Source organism: Rissa tridactyla, chromosome 9 (genome assembly GCF_028500815.1).
Source record: "Rissa tridactyla isolate bRisTri1 chromosome 9, bRisTri1.patW.cur.20221130, whole genome shotgun sequence".
Classification (NCBI taxonomy): domain Eukaryota; kingdom Metazoa; phylum Chordata; class Aves; order Charadriiformes; family Laridae; genus Rissa; species Rissa tridactyla.
The window spans coordinates 36,170,798-36,183,677 of NC_071474.1; the positions used below are offsets into that span (position 1 = coordinate 36,170,798).

Below are 12,880 nucleotides of genomic sequence, written 5' to 3' on the forward strand. Positions count from 1 at the left end.
AAGTGTATAGTTTCCACACTGTGGCTAATAGACACTGAAGGTAAACAAAATGAAATATGACCTGGTTAGCTGTTTTCTTGGAAACGACACTGGCCCTGATGGAGAAGTGCAAGTGAGAGGAGACAGCATTCCGTATTTCTCTATGTTGTCATTTATTGGTGAAGATGAAACTGTGCGATCCATGTCCATTACACTATCGTGACAAAACGACCACAGTGGGGACTGTCTGATAGTAAAGAGGAAATTTATAATGGATTAAAAGATCTTTGCCTTTAATTATTCTGAGCTGTTTTTCTTATGGCTGCTGGAAAGATACTCTGCCTTAGAAATAAAACTGCACAGGCTGTTCTCATACACCTGTAGAGTTAAGGCACTTTACCAAAACAGATTTCAAAAGGCAACAAGTCAAAGAACAACAATTACGTAATTTGCATATGCCTATATATTAAGTTTTCAGATAACCTGGTTTATACTTAGTTCACACAAACACATTAACAAAATATAGCAGCATACAACCTATGAAAAGCTTAAGAAATTTATTAGATGCACAGATAAAGTGCTGTAACAGAGAAACTTGTGTAAATCTTTTTTAAAATAAATAAGGTACAGTTAAACCACCTTTGACTCATTTTAGCTCCAAAAGAAAAGTCAGCCTAAGTTTTAATGATTTGAATTTTAAGGTCAAGGTGAAATATATCATAACAGTGGTTGTGATCTATATCAGCTGTTTGAGTCTCCTGTTCCTCTTGAGGTTTCCCAGAAACAGGAAGGCTATTGCAAAACGTATACATTAGACATAGTTCCTTTGACAGAAACATTTTTGTAATAAAGTGTGGTTGCTCAAATACATGTTAAAATATTTAACAAGGAAACAATTTTCTCCTGATCCAGTCGATCTTTTAAACAAGACAAATGTATTTTTTCTAGGATGCAGCCCACAGGAGGGAACAGAAGTAAACATCCTCCTTAACTGAAGACTGTTTTGCTTTAAGAACTATACTATTGCATTATACGAGAGCAAGAAATATCCATTTCGTGTTATCCCTTTCTCCAAACATACAGCCCAGTGACATACTTATTTTTGCCTTAATCGCAAAGGTCCGTTTCTCTTCAGGAAAGACACACATTAAAAAGAGGTTCCCTTTAAGGGTCTTATTATAAGATCTTTTACTGCCTTTCCAGCTGGGGAAGCGCTTTGACAGCAGGAACTGTCACTGTTGGAGGTTTGGATGCTACTAGGTGTTTGTGCTCTGCTATCTGTCATTTCAGGCACTTTGGGGCTAACATGGCTGTTTGATTTAAGTCAATGCAATAATATTAGCAATATGTTCAATACTCAGAAGGGTCACCACAGTTTCCTTCATACGCTCAGGATTTCAAATTCTTCTTCCAATTCAAATAGCTTGTCAGTAGATTCAATGAGTTCTGAAAAAAAAGGCAAACAAAAAAACCCCCAAACATTTAGAATCTGAAAACATGCCTGATTTTGTTTACTTAAACACAAAACCACCAAAAAAACCCCCCAAAACACTCAAACACTTTCTCAAATGTGTCCTTCAAAGTATTTTGTAAGATTAAAATAAAAAAACCCCAATATATATCTCTCTGTGCTAGCAATTGTACGTGGCCTGTTTGGATAACTGTCAGATATTTTGTAGGAGTAAGGCATTTAATCCCGTGGTGATTGCTTAACGCTTAGGAAAGCATAGTTATTCCACCTGTGATTATTCTTCGGTTTGCTAAGGAGGACGGTTCTGCTGCACAATAGTAGTCTCAGTGGGTACCGCACCTGCTCCTGTAGTTGTCACTTCTGGCTTTGTAGGAGGTATGAAAGGAGGCCAGTGTGGTGGATGCTTCTGGACCAGCTCAAACATCCGTAGACTCTGTTGCTTAAGAATCTCCTATGGACACAAAACTTCCATTTTAAAAGATGCCTCAAGAGAACCTTCAAACACGAAAAATGTCTGCTTAATTAAAAACATTTATAATTATGTATGTCTATCAAAAAAACAAAGGCTTTATGCAGACCTACAGTGAAAACCTGTTATTTCAAGTCCCTGCTATTATGAATCTCTGCTTCGCAGATCCCTCTAATATCTTCCCATCTGAAAACACACCTGGAAGACAAATCTCTTGAACTGTTCTACAAGTTAAGAGTGTGTTATAATTAGCTTTCATATCCATACACCTATAATTTTGTTTACACGTAGCAAACAGGCACCAAGAACGTACAGTATTTTCTGCCTTTTAAAAGAAAATTACTTGCATGGACCTCTCTGTGTTCAAGTTTTCTGTTGATCAATGGGAACAAAAGGCAAGTCTATCAGCTCCAAAAACACAACAGATTTTGAAGGATAGGTTTTGGATCAGGAGAAAAAAGGTATTATTGAAGCCACATTCCACTCCTCTTCAATCAGGTAAACTACATCGTATCCTGTATTTCAGTTAGTTACAAACTGCTTTCCTTAGCCACTTTTTTTTTTTTTTTTAATAAATGCCTTTAGAGGTTGATGTTACTTCACATTCAAACTTCTGTTGCTTCGTGTATCAACTGCATGCAGAAACGTCCTAAAGTCCTTTTCCTATGGCAGCGAGCACCTTTTGTGTGCCCTGGAGGGATCCAGCACTTACAGAATCAGATCTTTTGTGGGACTGGGGACTAACAGCCATAATTAGAACACGTAATAATATATTATGTCAAACAATAAAAAAGGATCAGAAAGCAAATAAATAAATAAATTGCTACAACACGAGAGTTAAAACTTACTTTTAAGATTTATTTCTCAGTAAATGACAAAGTTTCAGCCAGTAACATAGTAGTGCTAAAAAAAGAAACACTTTTTAAGGGTATATATTTACACTCGTTTTCCAAGTGGCAGGGTTCACGGTTGTCAAAATGCTGAACTAGCTCCAATTAGCAATTCGGTAGTATCGGCTTACCCTGCTGCAGTAATGCGTTCTTCTTTGTGGCTCATTTCATTTGCATGCAGAGAAAGATGTAATGGGAATTTCCATTTAAAAAAAACCAAAAAACCCAAACAGCATTCATTATTTCATATAGAGCAAATAAAGGTAGCAGTATTACCTTTTGTACAAGACTACACCAGTTATCAAAATCACATTCTTCTTTGCAAAAGAAGCCCTAAGGAAAAAATACATACAGTAGTAACATTAAAAAATAACAATATGTCAATGAGTGAAGGATGTTGTGGTATCTTTATGCAGTTTAAAGCTTTAGAAACATATGTCTCAAGTGACAATCACCCATAACCCAACCACAGGATACTAGCATGGGACCAGATATAGTTTCTTCAACTACCACAGTATCCTTATGAGGTGTACTGGATGACTTCTACAAGTAATTCCATTTAAAGATTTGTAAATTAGGATATAAATTAAGTAATTTGTCCAGAGCAACCATGCACATATGGCGGTGATGGAATAAAATAAGGAAACCTGATTCAGTTCCTTGCTTTGACCTTCAAAATACTTTTTGCAAAAGGTAAATGCTGCTCAGTAAAGAAAATTAATTAGCTCCCAAGGATACAAACAGCCAGTTCCTTGGCTGCGTGAGATTAATGTATCCTATACAGTTTATACATTAACTGCCATGTGTTGAATTTTAGATTGTAGAAGACTGCCCTGTGATCTTAATTCTGCTCAAGGAAATGCATTACTGCCTTTACCAATATATAGAGGTATGACTCAGAAATAACGCATGCACATCTATTATTTTCTAACACCTACTAAAGCTACTGAAGGGTCCAAATTCATGATCTTCATTCTGTGTGGGGCTTGCTGGCAGTGGAAGCTCTCGTCATCAACTGTGCCATTTTCTTCCCAATCTACAAAACTTTGAGTGGTGTGAGGGTCCAAATAGATCAGCTCATTGCCTGTGTGGACAACATCCGCATGTTGATAATAAGCAAGAGACTTCAATAAGCACTTATTCCATCCAGACTTGTAAAACAGAAATTAGATTATCATCACAGTTGATATCTACACTTTCTAGCTTGTGAGTTTGAAGAAAACCACAAAGTTAGACACGATAGTGTCCCACAAGGTATCCACTGTAATTTTCTATTGTGACCTATTACTGTACATTTTTTTGGTTGATTTGTTCTACCTTTGTTACATACTTCCCTTTTTTAAAAATGTAAACTGCCATAATGCCTAACATTCCACAGACCAAAAGGTACAGGATGACCACAAATGGAATCTGTAATCCCATTAGGCATTCATTCAGAAATTGGAACAAAGAAGTCTGACTAAGCCAGTTCAGGTTTTAGAAGGAGGAACAAAATATCCATAAAAATACGGAAAAAACAATATTATCCAAAAAACCTGAATCTAGTATTGACTATTGCTTTAATTAATAAAGTAAGACGTGGAAAAAGATAAAAAAGGTACTGATATCTGAAAAAGTTTAAAATACAAGAAAATAATTTAAGAAAACTGTGAAGCAAAAGAATAAAACAAGACACCCTGCATTATGAAGTATTAATGACTAGGAAAAAAGATATAATGGTATTTTAGCAGTAGTGACATTTGACACTTTTTGACTGGTATCAGTTATTCTTAGTGTTGTTCTTGCTTCTATCATTACCTGTTTTTACGTCAAGCTTTGCTGCTACTTTTCCGTTCCTGTAAGGATGGTATCACAACGTTCCTGAACTATTTGAGGTATGTTCCTTCGCTGCTTCTACTCTTACACTTACAGTGCTTACCATTTCCCCTTCCAAAAAAAAAACAAACCAAAACCAACCTCTCTTTAGATCATAGGCATATTTGGAATAAGTTTCTCCTTACCTAAAAATCCTATGAAATAATAGGCATTATTTGGTTTCCCTCCTAATGCTCCCAAAGACTGTGGCATCTTAAAGCATTCCTAGGAGTTCAAAGGAAGAAACATGAAATTGTAGTTGATTTGTTCATTGATATAACAGATACCTGAACTCATTTCACAATAACAAACGATTCACTGAAAAAAACCTTACTTTAAACGCATCAATATACACTGGATTTATGTGATTTATCCCTAGCCGTAGAGGTATAATAAGCAAGAGGGGCTTCCAGCCTGCGCAGAATCCTGCTGCGTTCTTATTCCAGCCAAGAGCACTTCTGTGCACGTGTGCGCTGCTGTGGGCCGCGCCGCTGCTCTGGGGAGGGGACCAGCACATCTTCTCTGTGGGAAACAGAGAAAACACTGAATGCGCAAAGGAAACAGCAGATCTTCCTCTCAATCATGAATTAAGCTACTTTGGCAGACATCTTTATAGAGCTCCTCTTTTAAGACAAAAGCAGCAGGGAAAGGAAATTGTAACTATTTAGTAGGAGTAATTCTAGCAGAGTATGTGCTGGCACAGGAGCGAGACGTGACATAAACGACTGGGGGATGAAAATTTAAGACTGAAGTTACATTTACTACTAGCGTTATTAATACTGTCAAGCTTTGCCCAGGAAATAAATTGGCAGAGATGACAGCATTAGAAATTCTTGAGGGAACTCTTCATTTTCAGTGATGTGAAGGTAAAATAAGCAGAAGTAGGGGATAAAGTAGAAATAGACTAAATAAATAGACTATGGCTAAATACCACCTGTAAGCCCACCTTTCTTACAACTCAAAATTTAGCCTGGCCATGTATTTCGCTAGGATCTGCCCCTGGTTTCTCTTTTGCCTGACAAAAACACATCTCTTTGGCAAACTCTGTACTAAAAACAATTCTCTGTATTTCTACATAGTGCAACTTCATTCCGTTTCTGGGGTAGGAGTTTAGAAAGCACAGACCAAACTCCATCTTCTCCCAAACTGCATGGTATCTAAGTAGGACACCAAAAAGCCCTACACCGTTCTGTGCTACCTTTAGTTTTGGACACCCAGAGCCCAAGTTTGCATTTCCTTTATTCCTTTTCTTACCCTGGGAACAAGTAGGGATGGCCCAGAAGTATTGTCAGAATGTTTCCTGTTACATGCAGGAAAGTGGAGTCAACTCAAAAACCGTAACCACAGAACCAATGTTTCACTTACTGATGTCTTCAATGACCACTGTATTGTCCATAGATACATAAACTGCTAATGAATTCCATTCATCAAATAAAGCAAGCTTCCTAGAAAACATTAAGGTGGTAATTAATATAAACTAATTAGGACCACAAGAGCAGCTTTCCATTCAGGACAATTAGATTGTTCTTAATTAAAAGAATTGTTTCTTTTTAAGTCTCCATGTAATAATAAGATAGCTTTGAATATTTAACGTTTAGTATGTTTAGAAAAATAAATACAGAGTGGTACCAGGAAAAGCACACACTCTGTACCATGTGAAAACTGTTTTGCCCTTCGGCCAAATGCAGTGATAGTAACAGCTCAACCACATGATTAGGTTTATTACTTTTTACTGCACTTAACAGCCTCTGCAATGGAATCCTCCCCATCCTGCCTGGCATCGTCTAGAGAAGCAAAAAATTCCTGTGCCAGTTTTGCACGTAACTTTTTGCTTAAGGTCCACTAAATTCAGTGGAACTATTTCTGTGCACGTGTGGACAGCAGACTCGGGGCATTAAAAGCTAGATCAGCTAAAGGTTTTCAGCACCCAAAAGTTAGGAGGGAGGATGCCAGCACACAGGTTTCTCTCCACTTCTGTGAATCCAGAACACTGGGGAAGGGAGCTACACTCTTAAGCTGCACAGGCAGAGTCAGCTGTCTAAAATAAGCCAGAAAAACCTGTATGTGAGCACTAAGCCAGGAAGAATTTGTAAATGAAAAGAAAGCTCCTCTCTTTCTCCAGAATGTGTGTCTGTCCCAGGGCTGCAAGGCACAGCTGCTGAGCATTCGGGACCGCTTGAGATCTGCTACCTCCACCTACCCCTCTGAAATGGAGCAAAGTCAACTCTTTCACGTGTGGATTCTAGACTAGGAGGAGCTGCCCATGTTCTATACGGCAGCCTTCAGGCAAACTGCAGCTGGGGCCGTGAGGAATTGCAGTTCAGTTCCCTCCTCAGCCTGGATGGTTTCACTCTGATGTTTCACACCACCGCTCTAATCTGCACGAGGGCACCCGTGACCTGTCAAAGCTGTGCCGCTTTGTGGAAAGGAATATGTATTTCTGGTGCTTTCTGGTTAAGGCATGTAGACGGCACAGCAGGAGAGACCTTTCTGCAGGTCTCCCCCAGGCTCTTGGTATATTAAAATTTAGAACTCGCCCGATCCCAACTCAGTACCTGCCCACCAGGCTACAGCATCATGGTCCCCACTGTACTTGCAAACACATGGCATATATATTCCTGACTCCGAGAGGGGGGGATCAGCCTTTAACACTGTGTCTTGGGCCTTATCTTGGTGTCTGAGCTTCGCTGCCCCAGGGGAGTACATTCCGAATGAGCTACTGCGATTCGACTTACTTCAGTACTTGAGCAACTGTATTTGGTCCAAACCATTCTCCAATTGATTTTCCCTCTCCAACGCCCATCTGTGCTGTTTTTATGAGGGAAAACACACACACAGAAAAAAGAAGACCACAGAGAGTCCGGTCACAAGATATGTTAAATAGCATGACCTACTAATATTTTGACATACATTCTAGAGCAACTGCAAACTGTATTTGGCAACAACAGTTATTTTCTCAATCCATGCTCTTTTCAAACCTTAATGACTGCTAGTTCCTTTACAAAAAGTTTCTAAACTGTAATGGGAATTACAAATGTTAGTGTCCTTTATTGCAAATTACAGCAATAAGCTTCATGACTGTCTGTTTTAACACTATCAACTCCGGTAGCCAAGGCTGGCATACTTCATCAAGTGCTAGATTCTAGTATACAGATTTATTTGGGTTTCGGTGAATAACATTTCTAAATTATTATACTTATACCCATTTGCATGCATTTTTATTTATATACAAACATATACATTGTCTTAATAATCACCTTTCTAAAATTTTGAATTAACATATTTCAAATTAGGTTTCAAAACAACGGGAATTTCAGTGGGGGGAAAAACAAGTTGACTTGTATTCTTACCCATTTGGTGGATGGAATAACAGCAATCTTTTCTATCTAGAAAGCACCGTAAGATTCTGTGATATTCTTCTGGTTGTTTTTTGTGTTTTTCCCATTGCCAATCTTACAGGAAAAAAGTTATACAGATTAAAAAGTAATAATGTTTCCATCATCCCAATCAAATGTCTAGATAGTAGAAAGCCATATGATGAGATGTTAAAACACTAATGTACAATTAATCTCTAATATTTACATTTTGTTTAGAGTTCCTAGAAGTCACAGCTTGTGATTTACTATCAAGCTGTCCTCTATCATCACAGGATAGATGGTGAAAACTGGGAAAATAAAATAAAAATGTCAACTGCAAATATATTCTGAGTGATCATTGCTGAGAATTGATAGCTATTGCTCTACGTGAGCTTCCAAGATTGTTTATGACTATACACTCCGTTTAGATTTTTTTAGATTTGTAAGCATACATCGGATAATGATGTAAGATCCATAAAGCAAAGTCCAAACGCAGCGCTGGCCCTCTCCCACAGCAAAATCCAAAACAGCTTTGCCATGTATGCTCTTGCCTCTAATGTAAGGTAGTTGCCTCCCATTTACTGACCGAGAAGCGCGTACATGGGGTTGATACTATGAAGTAGTACCATGAGTTCATATTCTAGTTTTTCTCAGGTGATTTGTTTGTTTGCCTACTTCTTCAGTTAAATCTTTTCACCTCCATTCTGTGGCATCAGTTATTAAAGCAGATAAATCCACAAAGCACGCTGCCATAGAAACCACGGCACATGGTACAAGGATTACAGACCTAACCCTAATAATGTAATTGATATGATATGGCAGCTACACACAGACCAGACCTATCATACTCACCCGTGATCCTGGGATGTGAGGTGTTGATACAGGCTTAAGAGCTTGCACTAATGGGTTCTGCTGTGGGGTTTGGACCTCAGGCTGGTGGCGGGTGAGTGAAGTACTTTGTATGATGTCTATCACTATGTCACTATTCACACAGTCACTGTGTGCGAACGTTTGGTGGCTACGTAAGCAATGAAGAGAAGGGTAAGAACTCAGACCCACGGCAGCAGGTTCTCCCTTGGCCTCAACCTGGGTATTCCTCAAAAAGACATAAAATAACAACGGGATTCCCTATTTGTCCTCCCTCTATTTGTATTTCTCTGCTTAAGGCCGGCATGATTTCACCCTGTGAGACACAAATAATTCACTAGTAACTTCCATCAGGGCATCACGGAAAGTTTCATTAATAAATTTAGCTTCTGTGCTTTTATGGAAAACTTCAACAAAAACTAAATGGTCTCCAAACACTACAGAAGTTTGCTCAGCAACAGTACTCACCCCTTCCTAAATGTCTGCAGATCAGCGCTTGTGCCAGCATCATCTGCCCACATCGCAGCATACATCCCCAGCCAGCATCAGACGAAGGACCGGTGCCTCCTAGTAGAAAAGTTCATTACAGTCAATATGGTCTTTAAATTGAGTGCAGCGCCAGAGAGAAAATTTCAGAGTTAAAATCTCTAACAACTGTCCTACGGATAAAAGGCACCGAGCCGAGACCTTTGCTTTCCGAATCGCTGGTCTAACTTAACTGCTTGCTCTATAAACATGAGGACCTGACTACATGCAGGTACAAGTAAACACAGTTTTTAATAGCTTTAACATCTTGTTTGTGTAAACATTTAAAAGGATGCTCAAAATGTTCTAATACTGTAAAAATCATTTTTCAGTCCATCACTAATCCTGCTATCTCGTTTCTAACAAGGCAGCTGGTCTGCTGCATACTCACCAATAGGCGAAAACTTTCTTCTATACGTAAACCAGAGACGAGCACTTATATCCAACAGTAACTTAGATTTGTCTGGAATATTTTTAAGAGGAAAGAAATTACTAAAACAAACTTTTAAAACTGAAAATTTGTAATTTTCCCTTTACAGTCAATATATAGAGTGCACAGAAGACTCTTGCTAGCTTTTACACATAAGACCCTTAATTTTAGCTGTTTAAACACCAAGAGCTTTTGTAGACTGCTCATTAAAATTAACTTACTAAGGATGAAATAATTATTAGCCAATGAAGTTTTACAAGGCGTTTGGAATGACTATGCCCAACTTTAATGAAACATCTATGGAGAACTATGTCCCCAGGAAAGAACTGGTCAAACAAGTTAAGAAAGTTCAAGAATCTCTACATGCAAACCAACATGGAATTATCCATTACCTCCAAAGTAATTTTAAGAAAAGGTTAATAATATCAAATTTAATTAATTTTTTTTTTTTAAATACATGTGCTTACAGAATTCTCCCAAAGGTTCTGAAGAATTCTTAAGAATCCTATTTGCTACATTTTCTCTGAGCCGTGTCTCAGACTGATGGGCCTTTTCGAGGGCTCCTTCAGCCAACCAAGGCCGTATGCGGGACCCTGGGCTGCGCTGAACACCACGCCTGCACTGACGGCCACTGCCCCCGGCACGTAACAGAGGAGGATGCCCTGGTCTTCTCCCCGAGGAGCAAAACTCATTTCTGAAATCTTATTTTTGTACGATATATACATCATCCTGCTGTGACTTTTAGGTCATATATTTACTTTCATCAAAATACAGTACGTGCCCTAGATTAATTTTTTTATTATTATTACTATTATTCTTTTGAAATATCATTTTAGTTGCAAATAACAGGCTGCAGACCGCATCCCTCAAGGGAAAATAATATTAGTAATACTGAACATTTCCCAAAAGTTATTTATTCATCTATTTCCAAGGTATTTGATGTTGAGAAGTGACAAGCCTCATACCTGAGTAGGCTTTGCTACAAGTATGATCTCTTTGCATGAATTATGGTAGAAAGTATATCAGTAAACTTCTGGTTTCATTTTAGGATGAATACTGCTAGTTAGAGTTGGTTTCTTGTTGGTGGAGAAAAATAAACTTCCCTCACGAGACATTTAGAGAACGTAAGGAAATCAGGAGCTGCTGCTGCCTGTGAATCAATGAATGCTCTACAGATTCTACAGATGAATTCTCATTCTAACGATACCTGTGTTTAGGTGGTGTTGCCTTCCTAGAATCCACACCGGCTCATCAGTTTCGGGAAATTCTTCTAAGTAGTCTGACAAAATATTGATCTGGTTTTCATACCTAGATAAAACTGAACAGGAATACACAAAATGCAAACTCCGTTTTCTCCCTTTGTTCTTTTATGCGCAACTTTGAGTTCTCAGACTGAACTAGTTGTAGCTAGTCTTTGCAGACTTTGGGTCTTCTGAACGGTGCTGACAGCTGCCTTTACTCTTTTCCTTTAACAAGCTGTTCTGACACTGAAACAGCCAATGTCTTGGCTGGTTTTTATTTTGATTCTTGGTGAGCGCTGAGAGAATAACACGTCCGACACCTTTGCTACCAGCGGTCTGAAGCCCCTGCAGAAGTTCGGGATGGCTGCAGCCCGAGTAAGATTTGGTTCAAGGAAATTAGGAAAGGGAAAAACAATTTAGGCAACAGAGCGTATGTGGCCGTGCTCGATCTGAAATGCACAAATACCGCCACTCAGAGTGATTACGTCCTTGTGCTTAATGGGAAGCATGTGAAAAGTGTTAGCAAGGCTGGGTTTTGCTTTCCTAACTGGAGATTTGAAACACTTCAAAGTAAAAGATGTATTAATGTTACTATTCAATGCTAGACCTATTTACAGTAAAATAACAAATTATAATTAATACGACTAAAAGAAGAACATTAAATCAATGTTTAGACAATCAATTAAAGCGGGGTTTGTTGGAAGAGGAAAACAGGCCTTCAAGTGTAAAAATGAATGTAAAAATCTTTTCTTTTACATCTTTATCAATCTTAAGGAATATACTGCTAAAAAAATCAGAAGTTGAAAGTGAAAGCAAACGCAATTATATTTTACTATGTAAATAGTAAATGGGTATGTAAATTACTATGTAAATATGTAAATAGGTAAATGGAAAAAAACCCCAAATGTAAGTATACGCATTATAGCAATCAGAAGTGAAACTGAGCTACAATTCGATTCGAGCGGGCAGGGCCCGCAATACCCAGCACCGAAGACGCCCCCTCCCCGCACGCCGGCGCGGGCAGTCGCTGAAAAACACGGTAAACTTCTGCCCTGAGCCGCGGCAGGGAGCAGAGAACCTCACGCTGCGCTCGGTCTTCGCCGCCGGAAAGCTCACCCCGCGTTGCACTTACAGGGCAAACAGTCTCTTCTTGGGGTCCTTCTCGAGAGACTCTGGCCCCGGGGGTCCAACAGGAGGGACCCGCGTCCCCCCTCGGCGGCCGCGTGCCGCTCCCACGGCACAGCTCGGGCCACCCGGGAAAGACCCACCGGCGTCTCCCGTTTGCCCCCTGCGAAGCCCTGCGCCCGCCGCCGCCGCCGAGGCCCGGCACGGAGCCGCCCGCCGCGCCGGGGGCTGCCAGCGCCGACACCGGCCTCGGGCCGCCCCGAGCCCCGGCCGAGCCCCGCCGCCGGCAGCCCCCGCCCCGGGGGAGGCCGCGGGGCCCCGTCGCTCCCCGCCAGGCAAACGCCTCACGGCGGAAAGCACCGACCAGCGCCCCCCCGCCTCAGCCCGCGGCGCGGCCCTCAGGCAGGCGAGCCAACGGCCTGTCCCCTCGCCCCCGCCGCCCCGCTCGCCCCTCTCCCCACGCCGCCGCCGCCGCCACCCCTCACCTGACTCCATCCTCCCGCTGTCACCATCCTCCTCCTCGCCCCGACACGGAGGCACAACACGGCCGCGGCGCGGGGTACCCTGGGAGGTGTAGTCCCGCCGGCCGGCCGCACCGCGAAAGCCTCCCGCCTGCTGGACTACAAATCCCAGGAGCCCTCGCGGCACGAGGGGGGGGGAGAGGAGCGAGCCT

General features: G+C 40.7%; 1 protein-coding gene across 4 annotated transcripts; it reads right to left on the minus strand.

Annotated features, from left to right (window-relative positions):
- Nucleotides 1-128: 128 nt before the first annotated feature.
- Nucleotides 129-12,830, minus strand: ATG4A (autophagy related 4A cysteine peptidase). Of its 4 annotated transcripts, none has more exons than XM_054214224.1 (13): nucleotides 12,693-12,830; nucleotides 11,049-11,159; nucleotides 9,803-9,874; nucleotides 9,355-9,453; nucleotides 8,014-8,115; nucleotides 7,399-7,471; nucleotides 6,029-6,108; nucleotides 4,998-5,185; nucleotides 4,810-4,888; nucleotides 3,748-3,893; nucleotides 3,086-3,142; nucleotides 1,790-1,901; nucleotides 129-1,425 (listed from the first exon to the last, which is right to left on the minus strand). In XM_054214224.1, exons 1-13 carry the CDS (start codon nucleotides 12,700-12,702, stop codon nucleotides 1,361-1,363), a joined length of 1,194 nt encoding a protein of 397 aa, XP_054070199.1. In that variant the 5' UTR covers nucleotides 12,703-12,830; the 3' UTR covers nucleotides 129-1,360. The 4 variants fall into 4 exon arrangements, with proteins under 4 accessions (XP_054070199.1, XP_054070200.1, XP_054070202.1 ...); XM_054214225.1 differs by having other exon boundaries at nucleotides 1,719-1,901; XM_054214227.1 differs by lacking the exon at nucleotides 12,693-12,830 and adding an exon at nucleotides 12,215-12,377.
- Nucleotides 12,831-12,880: the final 50 nt, after the last annotated feature.

Bases quoted from the DNA above. Each gene is read 5' to 3' on its own strand.
- ATG4A (XM_054214224.1), bottom strand. The intron at 5,186-6,028 runs GTAAGTGAAACA...TGTTTCCCACAG, and splicing joins AGTGGTCATTGAAGACATCA to AGAAGATGTGCTGGTCCCCT. The intron at 1,426-1,789 runs GTGCGGTACCCA...CTTTTTTTTCAG, and splicing joins AGTGACAACTACAGGAGCAG to AACTCATTGAATCTACTGAC.